We start from the raw sequence: 13,876 nt of genomic DNA on the forward strand, positions 1-13,876 counted from the left end.
TTGTAGACATCGTGGACAACAAGCTTGTTTAGCTCACCAGTGATGTGGTTCGTGGCGCTCGAGTCGACATACCAGTTGGTGTCGACGCCGTAGGTGTTCATGGCCGCTCCAGGGCTCCTTTCATCAAGGGCAAAGTCCTGATCAAAGCGGTACCAGCACTCAATTGTGGTGTGCCCTCCTTTGAAGCACACTTGGCACTTCACCTTGGCCTTCATGCCTCCTCCATTGTTGTTGGTGTTGTAGCCATCACTACCACCATTGCCATGATCACGCCGCCACTGTTGCCATGACCACGCATGTTGCCGCCACGACCACCTCTTCCACCGTGCATTGTGGCGTAGGCGGATGACTTGGACCCACCGTACAGCAGATCAATTCGCTGCTCAAATGTGAGGAGTTGGGTGTACAACTCCCCCATGGTGATTCGCTCCAGCCATGCCAGAACAGCTGAAACAACCGGGTTGTACTCAGCGTCCAGCCCGATGAGCATGTAGCTGACGAGTTCCTCATCATCAAGAGGCTTGCTGGAGGCCGCCATCTCATCTGAGAGGGACTTCATCTTGCTGAGGTAGTCCGCCGCAGACATGTTGCCTTTCTGCATCGTGGCGAGGGCGATCCGTGTGCTCACGGACTTGGCGCGGGTCTACGATGCCAGCATCTCCTCGATGTCGTGCTAGGCTTCAATCACCATCTTCTTATCAGCGATCTGAGTCAGGATCTCCTTGGAGGCTGTCAAGAGCAGGTAGCCAAGCACTTGTTGATTGGCTGCTACCCACTTGGCGTACGCCTCGTTCGGCGTTGAAATCTTCTTCGTGTCGATAAGCTCTTCAATCTCCTTGGGAGGCTCGACAGCCTTGCCATTTAGGAACCCCTCCAGCTGGGTGTCCCGGATGGCAGGCATGATCTGCGCCTTCCATAGGGAGAAGTTGTGGTGCGTGAGCTTCTCCGTGACGAGGAGCCCGATGGGTGCCGCGACGAGGAAAGAGGTTGAAGAGCTTGCCATTGCCTAGATGAGTTTGAGGTTGGCCCTAGGTACCATGTAAGTTGGATGAAAGCGTGTACCCCGTTAGGGGCCGCCCTGCATGTTTATATAGAGCTGAGAATAGCCCTCAGCGTGGCTTACATGCCATGGTTGTTGTGATCTGGCCAGCCTCCTAGTTACAAGAGATTTGGTTGTTTAAACAACTCTATCTACAACTAAACCAGCTCGTGATCACAACAACTCATGGTAGAATCTATCTGTTACAAGTGTTTGTTACAAACGTGTTTTCCAACATCCAGGAGAGTAGAATTTGACTATGGAGTATTAGGTTCGGCTGTTGGACATCCACCAGGTGTGTTCGGCGCTTGCAAGAAGATTTGAAGAGGAAGTGTGGACGCGGAGGATGGTAAGAATACTACAAAACAATATAGAGAAATGCTATCTATCTGTTAACTGATTTCTTGAAAAAAAATCTGTCAGATTTATGCCCAATGGGTATGCTTCATGATACATGCCAAAACTAACAAGTGGATCCCTCTTCAAGGACTTTCTTCTCATCCCTTTCCATCCCCTTAATTTCAAATAATCTGATAAATTTCTTGTTTCTTTATCTATTATATTGTTCCTTTGTGATGTGGCAACTTTTTATTGTTTATAATCCGATAGATTTTGTCTAATAAATCGTTCATATTTTTCTTCGTGATGTGGCAACTTTCTATTGGTTGAGAATTCGACAGATTTTGTCTAAAAAATCTTTCATATTTTTCTTTAAGATGTGGCATCTTTCTATTGGTTGAGAATATGACAGATTTTGTCTCATAAATCTGTCAGCAGGCATCTAGACACTCCCAACAATATATTAGTTGGATGTCAATAATTTTGTAAAATGGATTACAAATATTGAATCTTAGATATTTGATCATGATAGATACAATATAGTAAAAAATAACCATATAGATAATAGATCCGCTTCCAACGTACTCCCTCCGTCCCAAAAAGATTGTTTGTTTAACCTTCAAAACTTGTCCCACAAAGAGTATTTATATAACTTTCAAACCATCCAACAAAGGCCCTCATAATACCTTTTGGCCCCGTTAACGAATCGATCATTTACTCCCACCATCGATGCCCGAGCCAGACTCGCTAAATAAAGAAGGCTAATATGTCTGACAATTACTGCAAGTGTGCATGCATAATTAATTGTACTCGGTAATCCATCTGATTAAGAAGAGTTATTATGAGTACTTTGGACTTTTAGCATCGCTACTATCTTATCTAAAATTTTCTAAACGAACCGTCTTTGTGGGAGGGAGAATATATCCAAAGTTGATCCTAATTCGATCTGTTATGGGCATGGGTGTAAAGCCAAACGCCATCACATGGAACCCTCTTAGGCATGAACTTGAGTGTTTTTTTTTTTATCTCAGTAGCTGTGCTACTTTAGTCTCTCTAGCCGAGTTGTATATCCAAAATTTCAGAACACACCCAGGTCTTGTTTCAAGACTAGCCGTTCCCGCTCCCCTTCCCGTTCTTGCTACGTGTATCATTGCTATTGGTTGGTAGCCCACACATTGAGCACCTATCTGGCAGCCATGCCCGGCAGCTCCCGGCCCACCTTCCTGGGAGATAAGTTCAATTTAATTTGAGCTGATTTTTTTGTTATTTTTGACCGATGTTTATATATAAGACTGACATATTTAAATATAAATAATGCGCACAAAATCAATTGCCCCTCAGCCATGAGCACCGGTACCCTTGCCACCAAACGAACATCTACAGCGGTAGAATCTGGGAGTCGCCCACGTCCACGTCTGCGTCATCTTTGTCCATGGACTCGCTGCCGTCACCGGACACCTCCTCCAGCGACCTCCCCTTCGGCTCCGGCAGGAAGCAGGTGAAGAGTATCCCCAGCACGTTGGACGCGCCGAGCACGAACAAGGAGGTGCGGGCGCCAATGCCCAACGGGTACCCCGTCTCGGCCGCCTCGCTGCCGTCTGCCATCTGCGCGGCGTACATGAACCCGAACGTCGCGAAGATGGCACCGACCTTCCCCGCCGCCGCCGACATCCCGTGGCACGTCGCGCGCAGGTGTGCCGGGAAGATCTCCGCCGGCACGATGAAGGTGGTGCTGTTGGGCCCGAAGTTGGCGAAGAAGAAGGTGACGGCGTACATGACCACCAGCCATGTCCGCCGCCCGGGGCTCGCCGTCAGGCCGTCGTAGAGGGCGGCGATGGCGAGCATGAACGACATCATCATGGCGAAGCCGAGGAACTGGATGGCCTTCCGGCCGACGACGTCGACGAAGGCGACGGCGAACCAGTAGCCCGGCAGCGTGCCGCAGAGCGCGATGATGGCGTGCGCGCGGCCGATGCGGTAGGCCTCCTCCAGCGCGCTCATGGTGCGCGCCTTAGGCACCCACTTTGCGTCACTGAAGATCTTCTCCTGGAGGATGTTCTGGGAGTAGACGACGACGTCGAGCACGAACCAGCACGCGGCGGCGCCGAGGAGGTGGAGGCCGTGGCGGAGCGCGAAGCGGCGGGACAGGACGCCGTAGTCGTCCCTGCCCCTGGTGAAGCCCTCCATCTCGCCCGGCTCGCCGGCGGTGATGTCCACCTCGAGCACCCTGGACATGTCGCGCGCGGCCTTGCCGGCGTCGCGGGCGACCAGCGCCGTGTAGCGTGCCGTCTCGGGCATCAGCATCCGCCAGTGGTAGGTGAGGCACGCCGGGATGGCGCCGGCCATGAGGACGATCCTCCACGCGTAGTCGGCCTGCGGCGGGGTGGACGCCGCGGGGTCCTCCTCGTAGGCCGGAGCGCCGGTTCGCGCCTGGAACGTGGCGGAGACGGCGAGCGTGACGATGCAGCCGGCGAGAACGCCGAAGCCCTCCATGGCGAAGACGGCGGCGACGAAGGTGCCCCTAGTCCGCTTGCTGGCATACTCGGCCATGATGGTTGCGGAGAGCGGGTAGTCTCCGCCGATGCCGACGCCGAGCCAGAAGCGGAAGAAGCAGAGCGTGGCCATGACGCCGCCGGCGGTGCGGCCGAAGGAGAGGCCCGAGAGGAAGGAGCCCATGGCCATGAGCATGACAGTCTTGCCGTAGAAGCGCTTGCGGCCGACCCTGTCGCCGAGCCAGCCAAAGAAGAGCTGGCCCACGACCATGCCGCAGAAGGTGGCGCCGCTGATCGCCGCCTCCAGCCGCGGCGGGAGCCGCCCGGGCTCGCCGCGGCCCGGGACGTGGTAGTAGATGCGGCCCAGGAGCCTGGTGACCAGCGTGATGCAGAAGAGGTCGTAGGCGTCGGCGAAGAAGCCCGTGCCGGCGATGACCACCGCGCGGACGTGGTAACGCTGCGTCTCCGCCACGTCCAGCGCGTGCAGCACCTGCAGCTTCTCCCGCGCCATCGTCGCCGCCACCTCCTCGATCGTAAACTAGCCTACACGAGGGAGGGATCAACCCGAGCTCTCGCGACGGCTTATATAAGCAGGCGTGCATTTGGCGCGACGAAGGGGACAACGACAAGATACGAGAGCGCGTGGTAGCTGTCTGGCCGTCTCTGTGGCATTGTGACATGGCCGTGTAGCTAGAAGACACAGGCGCCGACGCCAACATGTCGCAGAAGCAACAAGGGGCAGGTGTCAAAGGGGTCGGTTACGCGGATGGAGACTCCAATGCGCGGGACTGGATCCTACATGCGCAACGCGAAGAAGATGCATGCGGTGCTGTTCGCGAATCGAATATGCTGAGAAACGGTGGTGAATAAACCTTTTTGGAGTTCTGTTGGAGGCCTTTATCGGGTAGTATTTGTAACAAAGATGCACGCTAGAACTTTGTGCACAATGTACACATGCTGTTTGTAGATTTATGTTTACAAACCTTAGAATGGGATCATTTTCAGTTTCCAGGGAAGTAGGCAACTGAGCCGGCCACCTATCCTCAGCTGAAAAACTAACTCAATGGATGCCCCTGACTATTGGAAAATGCTGCAGCTGTTGCAAATTCCACAAGAACAAAAAGGCATTGCATATAAGCCAGCACAATGTGCATTATGCAACGTGTCTTCTTACCCAATGTAAACCTCCAAATTATGTTGCCACTTGCATTGCTTATGTTGCTAGCTTAGGGTTCTAATTATCAAAGAAATGGACTGATTATATTGGAGCATGGGAGAGGCTGCAAGTGGTGGCAGTTAACTCGGACCACTGGCAGCTGCATCCTGCAGGAGGCCTGTAACCGCTGGGGAAAATAGCTGAAGGAGCAGTTAGCCGGACAGCCACGAGATGATGACTCATGCTGTTGGGCTATGTTGTAACATGACGATTCCATCTTCCTGGCAGATGACACATTGCTGAACCACGTACGGTATATACAAGCACCCAGAAATCAATCCATGAAACGAGCAGGTGTTTGGTTGGTTGTACTACAAGCCACAAATACATGGTGTTCTAGACAAGGTTTGATCAAACTTTCACTAGAAATGGTTTCGAGATATTTAGTTTGATCAAAGCTGTTTTTACATTGCTATGAATGTTGCATAGGGTGATTAGTTGATAGCTTGCTTTGCATGATGATTCACCTTGTGCTTTATACTAGGTGTTTGAATAAGTTTTACAATAAAATATATTAAGTTGGTCTTTTATACTGGGTGTTCGAATAAGTTAGTACAATAAAATATATTAAGTTAGAGCAACTCCAGCGATAGGTTCTACTTCGGGTCCCTATTTTGTTGAGTAGGAGCTCCCCCTACTTTTTCCATCCATGTTTTCTAACACCAACTCTAGAAACAGCCCCTACAACTAATCCCTACTTTTATTCTTATGGCTGGGACCCATTATAGATGGCTAAACGGGCAACCCAGCCCGGCCTGGCACGGGCACGGTTTGGCCCAACCTGATTAGGCCCGGCCTGCCTGCTTAGGCCCGCGTGCTGAAGAAGGGGCCCAGGCACGGCCCACAACTTTCTTAGGCAGACCGTGCCAGCCCACTGGCCCGGCGGGCCTTAGTGGGTTGGCTGTGCTCGTGCTGGCCCGCATCACCGCTCCGTGCGCCGTACAATACCCCCTGTCACCGGATGTCGTCTACGCGCTCTCCCTCGACCTCGCCTCCCACCCATCGACGCCTCCACCCTGAAGCTCCTCCTCACCGCGCTGGTGCCAGCCGAATCACGCGCGGCCTGGCAGGGGAAGCGACGGAGCCGCGGAGGGCGCGGCCACGCGGGGGAGGGCCAAGACGCAACAGGAGCCGGCTAGCCAGGAGGGCCAGGAGGCAGTGGGAGCCGGGAGGGCCGGGAGGCGGCGGTGAAGGGGCACGGCCGTACGGGAGCTGGAAGGAGGCGAAGGGTTGAGAGGAGGCAGGGGAGGCGAAGGCGAAGGGTCGAGAAGAGGTGGAGGGTCGAGAGTCAGTAGGAGGTGGCTGGAACTTGGTAGAAGAGGAGCGCGCCGTTGGAACAGGCCGTTTAGGCCGGAGAGTTCATATGGGCCGCCCTCTTAGTCGGGCCAAAACAGGCCGTGCCAGGGCAGCCCACGGGTTGAGGCAGTGGCCCAGGCCCGGCCTGTGGTGTAGGCCAGGCCCGACCTGTAAGGCCGCCGTGCTGGGTCGTGCCTAGACTGGGCCAAAATGCTGTGCCGCGTGTCAAATGGACAACTATAGGACCCATCTGTAAATGTCTAATATTTTTTTCTCATACGACAAGCAGGACCCACTCTCCTCTCCCTCCCACCTTTATCTCTTCTTTCTCCCACATGCCGAACTCGATCCCCTGCGTCGCTTGCTCCCATCCCGCCGGCTACCACTACTCCACCGCATCCCAGGACGGACCTCTGCCCACCCGCCCGGCGTCGTCGATTGAAGCGGGGGCCGGCCAGTGGGCAGCAGGCGAGGAGGGCGACGGGGATCCCTCAGGCGAGGAGGGCGATGGCTCGGACGGCGAATCCGCCCGCGCGGGGGAGGAAGCTCCAGGCGGCGCATGGATTGCACTCCCGCCGGCACCGGGGAGGAATCGAGGGGGCGGCGCGGCTGGAATCGGTAGCGGGGCGGAGGTGCGCGGGCCGCGCGACCCGAATCGAGCGACGGGGCGGAGGAGCAGGGCCTGCGCGGCTGGAATCGACAGGCGGGGCGGAGGAGCAGAGCCCCCGCTGCCGGAATCAACCGGCGGCGCGGAGGAGCATGGCCCGCGTGGCCGGATCGTGTGGGAGCGAAGAGGCCGGCCAGTGGGACGCAGTGGAGCGGGGGCGACGCGATGAGTCTGTGCGGCGACGCGGAGGAGCGGGGGCGACGCGACGAGTCTCTGCGGCGGAGAGGAGCGGGGCAAGGTCCGGTGAGTGGTTTCCTCCTTAGCGTGGGCGGGTTGGAACGGCCAACCACCGAGTAGGGGCCTCCCTACTCACCCGTGGGAGATGGGGTTGAGGAGAGAAAAATAGGGGCCTCCCTAAAGTAGGGATCCGAGTAGGGCCTGCAGTGCGATTTTTTTTGCTCTCGGTTCCTACGGCTTGAGCAGAGACTTTGGGGCTAAACCCTAGACTTTGCTGGAGTTGCTCTTGGTAGACGAGCAACCAAAAATGGAAAAAAGAGTGGAATAATCCGGCCCAGCAAGAATAACACACCGGCCCGCAAAGGCATCCTACTGCCACAAGCCCAGCCCACAACCGTGGTGCTCCTCCCTCCCTACCTCTCTGTCTGGCAGGGGGCCCGTATAAAAGCGTTCGCATCAGTTTTAGAGAGAGAAAGAAACCTAAAACCCTGCTCTCCCGATGGCGGTGGCGAACGGCGGCGCCTCCCGGCGCTCGCGGCCGAACGTGTTGGTGACGGGGACTCCGGGCACGGGGAAGACGACGACGTGCTCCCTCCTCTCTGAAGCTGCGGGTCTCCGCCACGTCAACATCGGCGACCTCGTCCGCGAGAAGAGCCTCCACGACGGCTGGGACGACGACCTCGAGTGCCACGTCATCAACGAGGACCTGGTAAGCCTCCACCTCCGCCGCTAATCCCCCATTCTCCCAGTCCTGGCTCCTGTGTTCATCGAATCGTGTAATCTGTACCGTAATTTCGTCATTTCCCGCGTAGATTAAATTAAAAATAGAGCGGAAATATCTGATTTCTTATGCGTGGATCCTGAAAATTGGTGGTTATTCTGGGGTTGATTTGCGCTGTGCCTTGTATTGTTTTTATCCCTTCCGTGTTAAGCTTTTAAGATGCAATAATTTTGTATATGTGTTTTGTAATAATGTCGTCTGCCCAACAACAGGGCAAGTTTCCAGGCTAGCATTACTGCTTTAGCTAGGCGCCATTTGAGAAACAGGGCCTCGCCCATGGTTAGCTGGTCATTCTGAAATCTGGATCACCTGTCAGAACAGGTAGATTCGAGACATTTTGTATGCTCCTGCAACAAACAAAATCCCATGTTAAATTGATTGATGCATACACTGGATAAATAGGTCTGAAGTCTCATATCTCATTTGTCTCAGAGGTTTACCAAGGTGGTAATTTTTCCTACAACAATGAAATTGATTCACATATTTTAGGCTTGTTTATAACAATGAGTGTATCATGTTCACTTGGCATCTTAGCTGCCAGCCAGGCAAGGACACAGCAGCAACAAGCCAGGGCAATGGTAGAAGTCATCGAGTTCGGATTAGTTAGTCTCTGTTATCTTCTCTTGGTCAGGTCTTAATTGATAAGTTATTTTCTTAATTCCGAATGAATTTACAGCAGAGTATCCTGTTTGCCGATGATGATTGTTGTAGACCTGGGATGTCTGTCTATGGCTCAACTGATGTTGGCATTCAAGAAGACACATTCCACTAGTGCAACATCCACATGGAACTATTGCACTCTTTGTGTGGATGGTGCTCTTCTACTAGACTAAATTTTTCTTGAAACTAACATGGTTTTGTTTTGTGGACCTACATCCTAGCTCTACAACAACGATCACCTGGAACTGAGTCTATATGTGTAAGTTCCTTGTATAATACCATCTGTAGGTAGTTGTAATCTAAGGCTAGTCATGCTACTACCTTTTGTACAGGGTTAACTAATGATCTAAGAGCATGTAAGTTATCCTGTTTGTTATTGATGATTGTTGTAGACCTGGGATGTCTGTCTATGGCTTGACTGATACTGGTATTCAGGAAGAAGGCACGATCCACTAGTGCAACATTCCTCATGGAATCACTCCATTCTTACTGTGGATGGTGCTCTTCTGGATTAGTTTTTTTCTTCCTTGAGGCTAGCATGAGTCTACTTCGTGGACATACATCCTAGCTCCAGAACAGCATCTGAGCAAGGATCTTCTTTCCCAACACTGGCATTAGTTGATCCATGTACATTTATTTTATGTTCTCTTGACGATTCCCTCTTAAGGTGGTTCTAATATATACAACTGTAACAAATGTTGTTATAAATTGCACACAGGTTATTGGTAACTCTTGTGTTGCAGTTGTGACATGTATTGCCATATTGCATTTATGGTTGGTTGATCTTATAAAGATGGAGATGCTTTTATGTGCCACATTCTTATTATGGGCGTAACTAACAAGTGACTGGCCAGTTGTTAGTGTGATGTAGCGACTGCCTCCCCTGTTCAACATCATCCATTTTGGGGCTTACTTTGCTACATATTTGTCATGCTGTTTATTTACATGCTGGTGAACATGGCGCCTGTGGTGCCTGCGGGACTCCATGTTCCCATTTGGGATTTACTCAAGTTCACTTAGAGCACTGTCAGTGTTCCTTATTTCTGCTGTTGGATAGGCTTTTAATGGTTGCTATATTCTTGGTTGCAGGTCTGCGACGAGCTTGAGGACATGATGGAAGAAGGTGGTATACTGGTAGATTACCATGGATGCGATTTCTTTCCGGAGCGTTGGTTTGACCTAGTAGTTGTGCTCCAGACTGACAACTCAATTCTGCATGATCGCTTGACCAGCAGGTAATTCAAGTGAAATTTCTACGGAACCACTCATTCAGAACAACTGACATGCCACGGTCATTATGTCTGACAGAATCTTATTCGCAGAGGTTATACGGGTTCCAAGCTCTCAAACAACATAGAGTGCGAGATCTTCCAAGTGCTCCTGGAGGAAGCGAGGGAGAGCTACAAAGAGGACATTGTGATGCCCTTGCGAAGCGACAATGTGGAGGATATTAGTAGGAATGTGGGTACATTGACAGACTGGGTAAACAACTGGAGACCATCCTGATGAGTTAGTTGACATGTTAAACCTATGTGGTGCCCTTGGGGTAGTGCTGCCTCCGAAAAGAAATGTTATTGACTTCGAGCATATCCTCTGTGTATTGACTTGTATTGTTTTAACAACCGGAGACCATCCTGATGAGCTAATTGACCTGTTAAACCTATATGGTCTGCTAGGGGAAGTGCTGCCTCCGAAAAGAAATGTTGTTCACTTGAATTATATGCTTTATGTTGATTTGTATATTGTTTTATAACAAGATGTTTTTCTTCTAATGCATGCATGTCTTGGATTGTTTTTTTTGAAAAATATGTCTTAGATTGTAAAAATACAATTTTGAATGTGTTAGTACTTTGGATGTTTCGTAGAGATCCTTCATGCCAGTTCGATTATTTCCTTCTGAGGGCCAAAATGGAAATTGAGGTTTGCTGCTGAACCAACGGAACATCTTACACAATTCTTAATGCCTGTTTTCAGACCCACCTCGGGTACACTAAGTTGTTAGTATAACGGCTGGGTTGTTTGTTGAATGGCAATCATAACTTGTATATTGATACATGAACGGTCTTACAGTTCTAAAACTTAGTAATAAAACTTAGTTTTTACTAGGCTCATGCTCATGCGTTGCTACGGGCGAAATAAATTTCTCTTATATAAAAGAAAATGGTAAAAAAAAATGCTTGTCAACCACACCAAAATATGTGTAGCCATGTTTCTGTTCATACAGATTTAGCTTGCATATTCATACATTCACAATCAATATAAATTTGTCGTGCGCATAGAAATTCAAATATCATTCCAATACACATAGCCCAACTGCCACGTTATATTTCAATATTTCAAAAGAAATGTCATGTGAACAAGACACACACTAATAAATCCACTTAAATGGTGAACAATGATGGTAAATGGCACTTGAAAAGAGATTAACACATACATAATTGAAAGGATCTTGTGATGCCTAGAAAGGGGTGAATAGTCTCACTTCAAAAATTTTCTAAAAACCTTCGTAGCGGTATTAGATATGTCGGAACTGCCAACGCTGTGCCGGAACTTCCGATGGATCGAAACTTCCGGTACAGCGTTGGAACTTCCGACAGAGGAAAGTGAGCCGAACGAAATTCAAAATCAAAATTGAATCTACCAGTTCTGCTTGAATCAAAAGGTTATAAATGAAGTGTAGAGACTAATGCAGGTGATAGATATGCTAGGAACCACACAAACTTGTAGATCGGCTTAAATCAAGCTTCTAGGTCAATATGAACTCGAAGAACACAACACAAGAGGTAAGGATTTGTTTACCAAAGTTCACTTCCATAAAGAAAGCTACATCTCCATTGAGCAGCTCACAAAGAGTTGGGTCCTCACTAACCCTTTACCTCCCTCAATCAACCACAAAGGAGGATTGAGTCACTTACTATGAATCCACGAAGGATGGGTGATATAAACGTTCCCAGGCGCACCACACAAAGAGGGCGCTCAAACGGGTGACGTCTAGCTGTCTAGAAGCAATCTTCAAGAGTAACAAATGTGAATCGAAGGCCGAAGATGCTTGGAGTGCTCTTGAGATGAACTTGTTGAACCTCACACTCAAATCCTCAAGACTCACACCTTCAACCTTGCTCTCACCCAATCTCTAGCTCAAACTCTCAAGGATTTAGCTCAAAAGGGAGTGGGGGAGTAGTATTCAATGCTTGGAGGCTATTTTAGCTCGAGTTGTTCAGCAGCAATGAATGAGGGGCCTGAGGGGGTATTTATACCCGAGCCCCAAAAATAAACTGTTACAGTACATTTATTTGCTTGTCGGAACTTCCGACATAGGGTCAGAACTTTCAACGAAGTTAAATTAAAACAGCTGAGAGCTTCTCCTCTGAAGTTTCAAGAAACTTCTAGTGGCCTTTATCGGAACTTCCAACACTGCCAGATAAAAATGGCTGAGCACCCCCGGTTGGAAGTTTCTGAATACTTCTGGTCGGTGTCGGAACTTCCGACACTCACAGAAAATGTGAGAAAACAAGTGTGCAAGTGAGTGAGTTGTGTCTCTCAATGGGTGGTTAGCATCTCAATTGAGCACTTTAGCATCTTCAAGTTATCCATCTGCATCTCCCTTAATAGTACGACATTCCTATACCCAAATTCAAAATTAGAAATTATAGAAAAGTCTTCTTTTGAGCTCAATACCGTTCTTTCTTTGAAATTTAGGGGTTCTTGAGATTCCTTTCATAACCTTTGCACTTCTTTAGAATTAAAACCTATTAATCACTTGATAAAATTAATAATCCCGTAACCATGTATGTCATCAACACCAAAACCCACTTAGGGTACCAAATGCACTTCCAATCTCCACCTTTTTGGTGATTGATGACAATACAATTTGGGCTCACATGAGATATATAAACATTTTAAATCCAACTATATAGGTGAGCTCCCCCTTAACATGTGCATAGAAAAAAAATGGCCTCAAATGCCATTTGCACATATTAAGTGAGCTCCCCTTATATCCTTGCATTCGTGGGGTGCAAAGGTGTGACATGTATATCAACGTGATGCATATGACAAGATATAATCACTAACATGCTTGATTTCTTCTTCATCAAGAAATTCTTTCTTGTACTCATGAAGATATCCGGGGTCTTGTACTCATGAAGCATGGTTTTTGCGGCTTCAATCAATATTCGATTCTTTCTCTACACAATGCCATTTTGTTGAGGTGTGTATGGAGCGGAGAATTCATGCTTGATTTCTTCTTCATCAAGAAATTCTTCAACATTGGTGTTGTGAAATTTCAAGCCATTGCCACTCCTTATTTTCTTGATCTTCAACTCATATTCATTTTGAGCTCTTCTTATGAATTTCTTGACTATTCCTTGAGCTTCACTTTTATCTTGCAAAAAGAATACCCAAGTGAAACAGGAAAAATCATCAACAATAATAAGATCATATTTATTACCGCCAATGCTAACGTAAGCAATGGGTCCAAATAAATCCATGTGTAGAAGCTTTAATGGTCTTGATGTGGTCATGATGTTCTTAGTGGGGTGTGGAGCACCAACTTGCTTTCTAGCTTGACATGCACTACATACCATATCTTTCTCAAAGATAATATTTATTAGTCCTAGGATGTGATCGCCTTTTTGACATTTGGCCAAGTTCCTCATCCCAACATGGGCTAGTCGGAGATGCCAAAGCCAACCCAAGTTAGTTTTTGCCACTAAACAAGTCTTGGACTTAACTCTATCCATTGTGAAATCAACTACATAGAGCTTGCCCTTCAAACGACCCGTAAAAGCAATCGAGAAATCCTCCCTTTTAAAGACGGTCACACCCTCATTAGTAAAGAGATAATTGTAGTCCTTCTCACAAAGTTGTGAGATAGACAACAAATTGTATCCTAAAGATTCAACTAAATAAACATTTGAGAGAGAGTTGTCATTTGAGATAGCAATGTTACCCATTCCGATTATATCCCCTTTGCTATTATCACCATAGACAATGCTTTCTTTGGGTGTGTCAAAATACTCTAGGGATGAAAATATATCCTTCTCCCCGATCATATGATTTGAACATCCACTATCAAGCAACCATGCGGTGCCACTGGAGGAGTAGGCCTACAAAACAAGTTAAGCTTAGAATTTAGGTACCCAAAAAGATTTAGGTCCTTGTTGGTTAGATGGATATATCTTTGGAACCCACACACTTCTAAAGATGGCCT

At 48.8% G+C, this 13,876-nt stretch overlaps 2 protein-coding genes and 1 non-coding gene across 4 annotated transcripts; 1 reads left to right on the forward strand and 2 right to left on the reverse strand.

Moving 5' to 3' along the window:
• Window positions 1-381: 381 nt before the first annotated feature.
• LOC117846719 (small nucleolar RNA Z247) lies at window positions 382-520 on the reverse strand. Its single transcript, XR_004638448.1, has one exon. It is a non-coding gene; the product is annotated as a small nucleolar RNA Z247 (small nucleolar RNA).
• A 2,137-nt stretch (window positions 521-2,657) lies between these two features.
• Window positions 2,658-4,406, reverse strand: LOC117846236 (probable inorganic phosphate transporter 1-7). The gene has a single exon (XM_034727361.2). The coding sequence runs from the start codon at window positions 4,379-4,381 to the stop codon at window positions 2,756-2,758; it is 1,626 nt and encodes a 541-aa protein (XP_034583252.1). The 5' UTR covers window positions 4,382-4,406; the 3' UTR covers window positions 2,658-2,755.
• A 2,302-nt stretch (window positions 4,407-6,708) lies between these two features.
• LOC117846002 (adenylate kinase isoenzyme 6 homolog) lies at window positions 6,709-10,439 on the forward strand. Of its 2 annotated transcripts, none has more exons than XM_072292109.1 (3): window positions 6,709-7,935; window positions 9,757-9,902; window positions 9,976-10,254. In XM_072292109.1, the coding sequence occupies exons 1-3, from the start codon at window positions 7,726-7,728 to the stop codon at window positions 10,022-10,024; spliced, it is 405 nt and encodes a 134-aa protein (XP_072148210.1). In that variant the 5' UTR covers window positions 6,709-7,725; the 3' UTR covers window positions 10,025-10,254. The 2 variants fall into 2 exon arrangements, with proteins under 2 accessions (XP_072148210.1, XP_034582991.1); XM_034727100.2 differs by having other exon boundaries at window positions 6,724-7,935; window positions 9,990-10,439.
• Window positions 10,440-13,876: the final 3,437 nt, after the last annotated feature.

The sequence above is a fragment of the Setaria viridis genome, chromosome 2 (assembly GCF_005286985.2).
Source record: "Setaria viridis chromosome 2, Setaria_viridis_v4.0, whole genome shotgun sequence".
Classification (NCBI taxonomy): domain Eukaryota; kingdom Viridiplantae; phylum Streptophyta; class Magnoliopsida; order Poales; family Poaceae; genus Setaria; species Setaria viridis.

Coding starts and splice junctions, on each gene's coding strand:
- LOC117846236 (XM_034727361.2), bottom strand. CDS start 4,381: ATGGCGCGGGAGAAGCTGCAGGTGCTGCACGCGCTGGACGTGGCGGAG.
- LOC117846002 (XM_034727100.2), top strand. CDS start 7,726: ATGGCGGTGGCGAACGGCGGCGCCTCCCGGCGCTCGCGGCCGAACGTG. Junction 7,936..9,756: donor ACGTCATCAACGAGGACCTG/GTAAGCCTCCAC, acceptor TCTTGGTTGCAG/GTCTGCGACGAGCTTGAGGA. Junction 9,903..9,989: donor CATGATCGCTTGACCAGCAG/GTAATTCAAGTG, acceptor TCTTATTCGCAG/AGGTTATACGGGTTCCAAGC.